This window comes from Pelobates fuscus, chromosome 9, assembly GCF_036172605.1.
Source record: "Pelobates fuscus isolate aPelFus1 chromosome 9, aPelFus1.pri, whole genome shotgun sequence".
In the NCBI taxonomy this organism is placed as follows: Eukaryota; Metazoa; Chordata; class Amphibia; order Anura; family Pelobatidae; genus Pelobates; species Pelobates fuscus.
Window position 1 is genome coordinate 16595315 of NC_086325.1, and position 10507 is coordinate 16605821.

At 44.0% G+C, this 10507-nt stretch overlaps 1 protein-coding gene across 1 annotated transcript; it reads right to left on the bottom strand.

The window, feature by feature from the left end:
* Positions 1-264: 264 nt before the first annotated feature.
* Positions 265-7193, bottom strand: CCDC97 (coiled-coil domain containing 97). Its single transcript, XM_063433231.1, has 5 exons — positions 7126-7193; positions 4236-4721; positions 3564-3824; positions 2327-2453; positions 265-1349 (listed from the first exon to the last, which is right to left on the bottom strand). Exons 1-5 carry the CDS (start codon positions 7181-7183, stop codon positions 1199-1201), a joined length of 1083 nt encoding a protein of 360 aa, XP_063289301.1. The 5' UTR covers positions 7184-7193; the 3' UTR covers positions 265-1198.
* Between the last annotated feature and the right edge of the window lie 3314 nt (positions 7194-10507).

Consider the following 10507-nt stretch of genomic DNA (forward strand, 5'->3'; position numbering starts at 1 on the left):
GGTTTTTAGATTATTAAGGCGAGATCTAATTGTAACACATTTCTGTTTTATTAGACTACATCCTAAAGTTACCAACTTTGTATGAAAAGAAAATGAAGAAGAAAAAAAACAAACTTTTTTTTTTTTAATAACCCAAATAATGTACGAGGAATTAGATTGGCGCCTATTCTTTAACTCTAATTTAAACTAAAATACAGGCGCCCAGGCAGCTGTGCATAATGATTGAGGGAAACAAGTTAACAATCCGGAGGGTAGGATTATCTAAAACAAACTTCTATTCTTACAATCCTGCGGAAAGTGTCTGCAAAACCAGCACACAGGAGCCATTTTGTTGCAGAGGCTCATGGGAAAGTGTGGTTATTTTGTGTGAAAGATGCCTATTCAATGTCAGGCGCCATTCAATCATTACGTTACAAGTGACTCCACATGTTCCTCAAGAAATGTAATGGATGGAAAATGAGCTCAAACTAGATAATGACAAATATCGGAGCTTATCGGCAAGATTCAATATACTCTGGGGTCAGTAAACAGTAAGCAAGAGACACTGGGAAAATGAGCAGAAAAATCCTCCAACTCGCTATAGATACAGCTTGGCGACTTTATCCTGCATGTTAAATTCACTACAGCTGGCTGTTTATTAAAAATAAGAAACCCGAGTGTAAACAGACTATGCTGTGAAACATGGTGGAGAGGGATGCTCAACGTATTCACGTCACAAGCCGCATGGCTTGAAGGCCGCCAGTGACACTAGATTTAGGAAAACGCTCTGATCAACCTGTCACAGTTCTAATGTAGAACGCTGGCGCACACATTGTCTTTCTATAGAATTATAGAATTATTAGGGGACAAATACCTCCTGCTCCATGACGCTAGCTTATGTGTCACATTTTGAGAAGGATTTTGTGGTGTCCATGTTACACCCTATATCTGCAGCCATTAGATAGTCTTTATTTTTGCGTCAGATGCATTTCCAGTGAATGAACTTTTGATTTTTGGGACCCTGCTGACCTCTAGTGGACATGGTCTGTAAAGCACTCAGACAGGGCAGGTAAGGATAAACGCTCACCGAGTGGTCTCAGTTTGCAAACACTTGGTAGAACAGCCGCTGGATGACTCCGGGAAGAATAATGGCGTGGCGGGCACACTACGCCATGTTCAGAGCACAATGTGAAAGGAACAGGTGAGGAGGACTAATTTGTCACTCTTTTACCCCCTTTTCTTCCACCTCGCTTTCTGTGGCTTCCATTTCATCATCATCATCATCATTATCATCATCATCAAAGTATCGCTCTTCCTCATCATGTGTGACAATATCCAGGTTATCAAAATCTGGGTTCTCATCAACTTCACTGTCAGAAGAAAAAAAAAAAAAAAAATGAATATAACTTCAATAAAAATAATCATGAAATATGTCATAAAAAAAACAACAAGCACTTTCAATACAGAGTCTGTCCCTCCCACTGCAGGGTGACACAGACAGAAGGAGCTATGGGACACGGAGTCTGTCCCTCCTACTGCAGGGTGACACAGACAGAAGGAGCTATGGGACACGGAGTCTGTCCCTCCCACTGCAGGGTGACCCAGACAGAAGGAGCTATGGGACACGGAGTCTGTCCCTCCCACTGCAGGGTGACAGACAGAAGGAGCTATGGGACACACAGTCTGTCCCTCCCACTGCAGGGTGACACAGACAGAAGGAGCTATGGGACACACAGTCTGTCCCTCCCACTGCACGGTGACACAGACAGAAGGAGCAATGGGACACGGAGTCTGTCCCTCCTACTGCACGGTGACACAGACAGAAGGAGCTATGGGACACGGAGTCTGTCCCTCCCACTGCAGGGTGACAGACAGAAGGAGCTATGGGACACGGAGTCTGTCCCTCCCACTGCAGGGTGACACAGACAGAAGGAGCTATGGGACACGGAGTCTGTCCCTCCCACTGCAGGGTGACACAGACAGAAGGAGCTATGGGACATGGAGTCTGTCCCTCCTACTGCAGGGTGACGCAGACAGAAGGAGCTATGGGACACACAGGGTGACACAGACAGAAGGAGCTATGGGACACGGAGTCTGTCCCTCCCACTGCAGGGTGACACAGACAGAAGGAGCTATGGGACATGGAGTCTGTCCCTCCTACTGCAGGGTGACGCAGACAGAAGGAGCTATGGGACACACAGGGTGACACAGACAGAAGGAGCTATGGGACACAGAGTCTGTCCCTCCCACTGCAGGGTCACACAGACAGAAGGAGCTATGGGACACGGAGTCTGTCCCTCCCACTGCAGGGTGACACAGACAGAAGGAGCTATGAGTTTGTAATTACCTATAGTCAAAGTCTCGATCCATTCCATCCAGGAATCTCTGGTGCATGCGACTGATGAATTCTTCTCTCATGAGAGCTCTCTCCTCACTGTCCATGGCTTGCTCTCCATCTGACTGAAGCTCTGGCCCTATGGTAGAGCATAGAAGGTTAGCAGTAAATAATCTGAATAGTGTGTGGCAGCCCTGCAGTTTGAGTTCTGACACATCACTGCACAGCACTGGGTTCATTTCAGGATCCCTGGGCAGATAAAATGCTGACCTGCCCCTTTAGAGCAAAACATCAGGCATGCAGCGAGCAGTCTGAGCAGATTTAGCTCCTCACAGTCTTACAGAAAGGACACCAACAGGGTCATTTACTAAAGGGAGGACTATTGGGAATTCAAAGGGAATTTCCCATCTAAGGCCAAAATAGTAAAACCAAAAGAATCCCCCCCCCCCCCCCCCCCAATTGTGGTCCAAGTTCGACTACTTTGGCCTTAAATTTGAAATTTACTTTAAATTCTCCCTTTTGTAAATAACCCTGTACATCCTGTGCTAAAGGGAAACTCTTGGCACCAAAACAACTTTAGTGAGAAATTTTAATGACAATCGTAATAAACGTTATGTTTATGCACAGTAAAGGCGTTTAAGCACGCATGGGATAGGCATGAGGCTATCCTAACTATAAGATAAGGCCAGGGACTAATGAAAGTATTTAGAAAATTGGGCAGACTAGATGGGCCGAATGGTTCTTATCTGCCATCACATTCTATGTTTCTATGTTTTGTTAATTGAACAATATTCTTTTCTCTTTTGTGTTTAGTAGGAATGAAAGCCCTTAATGGGGGGGGGGATTGGGTGCGAGGGACAGGCGCATATAGTGCTAGGGAAACACTATGATTACTCTTTAATAAAGCAGTTTTGGTGTATAGATCATGTCTCGGCACTCTCACTGTTCCATTCACTGCCCTTTAGGAGTTAAATCACTTTTGTTTATGTTTATGCAGCCCTAGTCCAATACCACGACACAGACTGCATTAAAAAAAGTATTTCATTTTCAATCAGATGTTACAGCACAGTATGTTTACTTTAGAAGTTATCTCCTGCTCTGTAAATTGAAGTTTAATCATATACAGGAGGCTGATGCAGGGTCTAAAACTGCATCAAAACTGGTAAATATGGGATTGATTAAAAGATATATGAAAGTATCATTTTTTGAAACACAAGATTTCTTGAAAGCACAATTAGATCTTCAATACCTTCCTTCTCATCCTCCTCCTCCTCTTCATCTTCCTCCTCCTCCATACAATCGTCTTCCAGCTGCCTCTGGGCTTCAAGCCTCCTCTGCAGTGCCTCCTCCTGGCAGGAGTCGAGAAGAACATCGGACAGGCAGGTGGCCTGTGACATGTCCTTCCTGTTCTGGGACATGATCTCCTCCTCGCTCTGATACTGGCCGATATAGTGCTCGTACATGAGAGGGTCTCGCTCCCGCATCTGCTCATCGCTGAAATATTCCCCCACTGCATGTGCAATACACAATATATAATGATACAGAGTAGCTATACAATGACAGGGACTGCTGATATTAATAAAATGAGTAAGAGTCTATATACAGATAGTTAACAGCATTACAGGGGACTTACACTGTACTTACCCTTCTATAATAATGCGGAGTATCTATACACTGATAATGAACACACTGCTCTGTATAATAATACTGAGTATCATCTATACACTGATAATGAACACAGCGCTCTGTATAATGATACGGAGTATCTATACACTGATAATGAACACAGCGCTCTGTATAATGATACTGAGTATCTATACACTGATAATGAACACACTGCTCCGTATAATGATACTGAGTATCTATACTCGGATATTGACTTCATTACTTCCTAAAATACCTGCACTAACATGAAGGTTACCTGTTATAAGCTTCTGAAGAGCGGCGTACCTCTTGTTTCGGATTCGGGTGTGATCCAGCCTCTTAAGAGAAGCCTTGCGGACCTCCTTACAGTAGAATTCAGCGGTGTAGTCTCCTTTAAGATGGCTGAAGCACTGTAAGTGTTCCTCAGTCAGAACCTTGCAGAAACGTTCAAGGAACACGAGAGGTTTTGAGTCATACAGTTCAAGTAGCATGGCCATCTTCTGCTCCTGGCTAAAGTCAGGATCCCCCTTCTGCTGGCTCCTGATAGGAATGTGACTCCCACTGATCAGCAGGAACATCTCAAGCAGCGGACCACTGACGTCTGAAGGGACTTTAATCCCAGGATCCTTATGACTTCCCAACCTTTGGGCTTCTTTCAGGGCTCTCTCAAGCACCTCGTCGTCCTCTCCATGATTGTTCTGTTCAGCTTCATGCTCTGCAGGACTGTCAACTGGGTTCATGCCCAGCTCAGGGTTAGGATTTTCTGCGGAAAAATTAATACATTTAAGGCACAGGGGCTACTGCATTTAACAGTTATTACAGAGGACAACGTGCCCTAATGGGGAAATAAACAATAAATCACAGGCAACAATGGTAAAATACTGTGTATCATTTGATCTCTTGGTTTCCTGCATCTTTATGGAAGTCGTGTCTGTGATAAAGGTTTATTTCTTCTGTTTTAAATCTATCACATAATGTAGCAGCATTGTGTACATTATTAAAATTCAGCTATACCTTTTAAATATTTTCATTAAAGGAACACTCCAAGCACCATAACCACTACAGCCCTGGCACCCTTAAACAGTAGGTAGTTAAAATGTTAAAGAACAGTTTAACAACTTACCTTGCTTCCACTGCCATATCCAGCAAATAGCTTCCAGTTAGCTCCAGCCAGTGGCCAGGCTTAGCTCAGTGACAGCTGATTATATTAGCTCTGCGCGGCCAGGCTTAGTGACAGCTGATTATATTAGCTCTGCGAGGCCAGGCTTAGCTCAGTGACAGCTGATTATATTTGCTCTGTGCGGCTAGGCTTAGTGACAGCTGATTATATTAGCTCTGCGCGGCCAGGCTTAGCTCAGTGACAGCTGATTATATTAGCTCTGCGAGGCCAGGCTTAGCTCAGTGACAGCTGATTATATTAGCTCTGCGAGGCCAGGCTTAGCTCAGTGACAGCTGATTATATTAGCTCTGGGCGGCCAGGCTTAGTGACAGCTGATTATATTAGCTCTGCGAGGCCAGGCTTAGCTCAGTGACAGCTGATTATATTAGCTCTGGGCGGCCAGGCTTAGTGACAGCTGATTATATTTGCTCTGTGCGGCCAGGCTTAGTGACAGCTGATTATATTAGCTCTGCGAGGCCAGGCTTAGCTCAGTGACAGCTGATTATATTAGCTCTGGGCGGCCAGGCTTAGTGACAGCTGATTATATTTGCTCTGTGCGGCCAGGCTTAGTGACAGCTGATTATATTTGCTCTGCGCGGCCAGGCTTAGCTCAGTGACAGCTGATTATATTAGCTCTGCGAGGCCAGGCTTAGCTCAGTGACAGCTGATTATATTAGCTCTGGGCGGCCAGGCTTAGTGACAGCTGATTATATTAGCTCTGCGCGGCCAGGCTTAGTGACAGCTGATTATATTAGCTCTGGGCGGCCAGGCTTAGTGACAGCTGATTATATTAGCTCTGGGCGGCCAGGCTTAGTGACAGCTGATTATATTAGCTCTGGGCGGCCAGGCTTAGTGACAGCTGATTATATTAGCTCTGGGCGGCCAGGCTTAGTGACAGCTGATTATATTAGCTCTGGGCGGCCAGGCTTAGTGACAGCTGATTATATTAGCTCTGGGCGGCCAGGCTTAGTGACAGCTGATTATATTAGCTCTGGGCGGCCAGGCTTAGTGATTATATTAGCGCTGTGAATTCAGGCTTAGTTCAGTGGCAGTTGCTTCCTGCGGCAATGGAAGTAGCATGAGGATCCAGGAAAGTTGTAAAACCGTTCGACAGTCTGTTTACTTACTCTGGCAGGGTGCCAGGCACTCAGCAGTGCTTATGGTGCTTGGAGTGATCCTATAATTCATGATTCTTGTTCCTGCCCAGATTTCCAGGCTGGATTCTGCTTAGCAAACAAATGACAGACAAAACAATTAGCAACTGTTAATTACACTCCTGGCCATTAATCTCAGGCCAATATAATGCTTTCTCAATCATTTAGGAATCTGCATATGAATTATACATACTACAGTGCCCTCTTTACCTTTTGCATGCGTTAACATTACTTATGTGTCAATTAGTTGTTGTTATATGTTTTTGACAAAATATTTAATTAAACAGATAATAATAACAATAATAATAATAATAATATTGCAGACTGACATATTTAATTAATTACTGTGAATCCTACAAACAGCAGAACTTCCCATCAATCATTGAGAACTCCTGCAGTATATGAACTTCCCATACAGCAGCACTTCTCATTAATTATGGAGGGCACCAGCCGTATCTGAACCCCACATACATTAGAACTTTTTATTAATCATTGACACCTATAGTATATGAACCCCACATACAGCAGGACTTCATTAATCATTGAGTATTCCTGCAGTACATGAATCCCACCTACAGCAGAACCTTTAATCATTGAGGGCACTTGCAGTATATGAACCCCCACATACAGCTGGACTTTTCATTAATCATTGAGTATTCCTGCAGTACATGAACCCCACATACAGCAGAACTTTTCATTGAGTACCCCTGCAGTATATGAACCCCACATACAGCAGGACTATTCATTGGGGGCACTTGCAGTAAATGAATCCCACATACAGAAGAATATCAGTTAATTAAACGTGACTCCTGACTCCCCCTCCTCTCCTCCAGACGGTGAGTGACCGGACCTACCTCTCCCCATCACACAGTCCCCTCTCTCTTCCTGGGAACTAGCCCCGGGTGACGCCATCTTGGTCTTTTCTTGAAAAGACAACGGAAACAGAGTCTAGCCCCACCGGAAACTCCAACGCCGCCATCTTGGTACACCTTCGACTCGTGAGAGTACCCATAGTATGACCTGTGCACCCGCCGCCATCTTGGCACACCTAGGCCGCCATATTGCTGCTCCTGGGAGTAAGTCACACAGTGAGCAGGGTTATTCGGGTATTTCCTGTTCTCTCCCTCCACACTCTGCTTCTTATTTTCTCATTTGCCGTTTCCTGCTGTTTGAATTGTAATCTGGGGGCTCACAGTATACTGGCTATGGCTTGTCTGGGAGATGATAGAAAACTGCTGGGACCAATCTGAGTTTTATTACCTCGACAGCCTGTGTTCTATCAAATTTCCCTACCCGTGAAAAGGATGATGTCACTGCCCTGGACGTGACCTCAGAGAGATGGAGGATGATGTCACTGCCCTGGACGTGATCTCAGAGAGATGGAGGATGATGTCACTGCCCTGGATGTGACCTCAACAAGATGGAGGATGATGTCACTGCCCTGGACGTGACCTCAGAGAGATGGAGGATGATGTTACTGCCCTGGATGTGACATCAACAAGATGGAGGGTGATGTCACTGCCCTGGATGTGACCTCAGAGTGATGGAGGATGATGTCACTGCCCTGGACGTGACCTCAGAGAGATGGAGGATGATGTCACTTCCCTGGATGTGATCTCAGAGAGATGGAGGATGATGTCACTGCCCTGGATGTGACCTCAACAAGATGGAGGATGATGTCATTGCCCTGGATGTGACCTCAGAGAGATGGAGGATGATGTCACTGCCCTGGACGTGACCTCAGAGAGATGGAGGATGATGTCACTGTCCTGGATGTGACCTCAAAAGGATGGAGGATGATGTCACTGCCCTGGATGTGACCTCAAAAGGATGGAGGATGATGTCACTGCCCTGGATGTGACCTCAGAGTGATGGAGGATAATGTCACTGCCCTGGACATGACCTCAGAGAGATGGAGGATGATGTCACTGCACTGGAAGTGAGCTCAGTGATGGGTGATGATGTCACGGCCCTGGAAGTGAGCTCAGAGCGATGGGTGATGATGTCACGGCCCTGGACGTGACCTCAGAGTGATGGAGGATGATGTCACTGCCCTGTACATGAGCTTAGAGCTATTGGTAATGATGTCACGGCCCTGGACGTGAGCTCAGAGAAAAGGGTGATGATGTCACTGCCCTGGAAGTGAGCTCAGAGAAAAGGGTGATGATGTCACTGCCCTAGACATGACCTCAGAGTGATGATGTCACTGCCCTGGAAGTGAGCTCAGAGCAAAGGGTGATGAGGTCACTGCCTTTAATCCGACCCATTGTGCAGATGGCGTTTGAAATCTTTTGTATCAGTAGAAAACGAAGGGGATTTGCAAAACATATCAAAACAAAAGGAAATAGGACAGAAAGGAATGAATTTAAAAACAAACGTGAATTAAAACCATTACTGCCCGCTGTAAGCAGTTTATGGTGCTAGGAGTACCTGGGAACTGGCTAATGACCACTGGCAGCTAGCCTAATATACATGCAGCAACACTGCACATACAGCTGATGTGGTCATGGTGTTTGGATCAACCCTTTAATGACCAGTTTTATACCTACAAGCCCATAGTACAGCTCTGTAAGCTTAAATTGCCATATTCTCGGTTTGCTCCATAAACTGGTCATGGTGATTCTGGTATACAGAGTCTTCATGATGGAGAGTTATGAATACAAACAGCTTGTGACTGACTGCGCACTGATCCACTATCCCTCGAGATACCTTGATCTTCACGTCCGCATATTTTTAAATCTGATTGCCAGCATAGTATACTATAGATTGAATCTACACCAACTTTATAGTGAACGTACCCTCAAAAGACTAAACTTTCTCTTTCAAGATGCTAGTCCTGATTTGCCACATTAATTATCAAGTAGTTAAACACAAGCTAAATTAAAAATTTTATTCTAAAATTGCTCTTTTGGAAGCAGTCATTGCTGTCCACTATATTGTAAACTATCGGGAATTTAAAGGGGCAGTCTAACCTACAGTGCAGTTTCTTAAAGCGTCACTGTCTAGGGGCTTTGCCAAATTCGCAGAGAATGCGAACTGTGGCATCGCACCTGGGAGCCCAGTGGCCAGTTCCTAATTGAGGTATTTTGGTCTAAAAATACACTTATCAGTGGCCATAATAGAGTCTTATTACTAGCTCTGCATGCGCCTGAACTGAATAATGGATAATGAAGGAGAGAAAGGAGAGATTTATCAAAGTGTCGCCCACACTTTAACATCTCATTTTCGGTATCACTTATTAAATCTGTCTCTTTTTGCATTGGGTAATTTTTAAATACACACCTTCAGTGATGTCAAGTATTTATGGATTTGGTGGAATTCATTTCTCCACTGTAAATTTCGGCAAAAACATGAACATTTGCTGTTTTTTTTTTTTTTTTTACTTCTCTTTAATATATTCAAAATGATGGAATTTAACAGTAACTTTTCATAAGACTTTGATACATATCCCCCCCCCCCACTGTAGGGTGCTATCAGGAAGGGGGAGGAGAAGACCTGAAAAAAAATGACATCATACATGGAAAAGCCCTCCACCCAGAGAATCTACTCTAAATAAATACAGGTTAGAAGGAAAAACACTGTGTAGCTCATTACAGACACTTTCAAAGTGGCAAGTGTAACAAGATTAACCATGGACATTGACTGGCATTAACGCTGGATATCTGGTGTCCATATTAACGCTCCATATATGGTTTCTGAGGCATTTGTCTTAAGTACAGAGTTTCTCCTAACGTCATCACAGCTCTCCATACTAGAGTGGGAGGCAAATATCCAATTATTTTATGGCTCACAACTGAACAGTGACGACTACAGAGTAGTTTTTTTTACCTTTTCAAAGGTGCTTTAAATAAAAAAAATAAAAATAAAGTATAATTTAGCGCAAAGAACATGCTTTTTTTCAAAAGTAAAAAAAAAAATGGTAGGACAGCAGCAATATAAACCCCAAATAGTCCCAAAAATAATTAACCTTCAAATAAGAAAAAATCCCTGCAAACACTTTCAAATTGTTTGTAGGATTCATTTGACATTAGAATCAGTTGCTTGAAATTAGATGAATATTTAAAAAGACACCAATATTTAAAGAGACTTTAGCTTAATGAAGCAGTTTTGGTGTATAGATCATCCCCTGGAGTCTCACTGCCATTTAGGCAGTGGAACACAAACAAGTATTCCTGACTTAGTGTTAAAACCACTATCTAGCCCTCCTGCCCCTACTAAATGTAGTACCTTACCTTT

Coding starts and splice junctions, on each gene's coding strand:
- CCDC97 (XM_063433231.1), bottom strand. CDS start 7,183: ATGGCGTCACCCGGGGCTAGTTCCCAGGAAGAGAGAGGGGACTGTGTG. Junction 3,825..4,235: donor TCTTCAGAAGCTTATAACAG/GTAACCTTCATG, acceptor TTGCACATGCAG/TGGGGGAATATTTCAGCGAT. Junction 2,454..3,563: donor GGAGGAGGATGAGAAGGAAG/GTATTGAAGATC, acceptor GCTCTACCATAG/GGCCAGAGCTTCAGTCAGAT.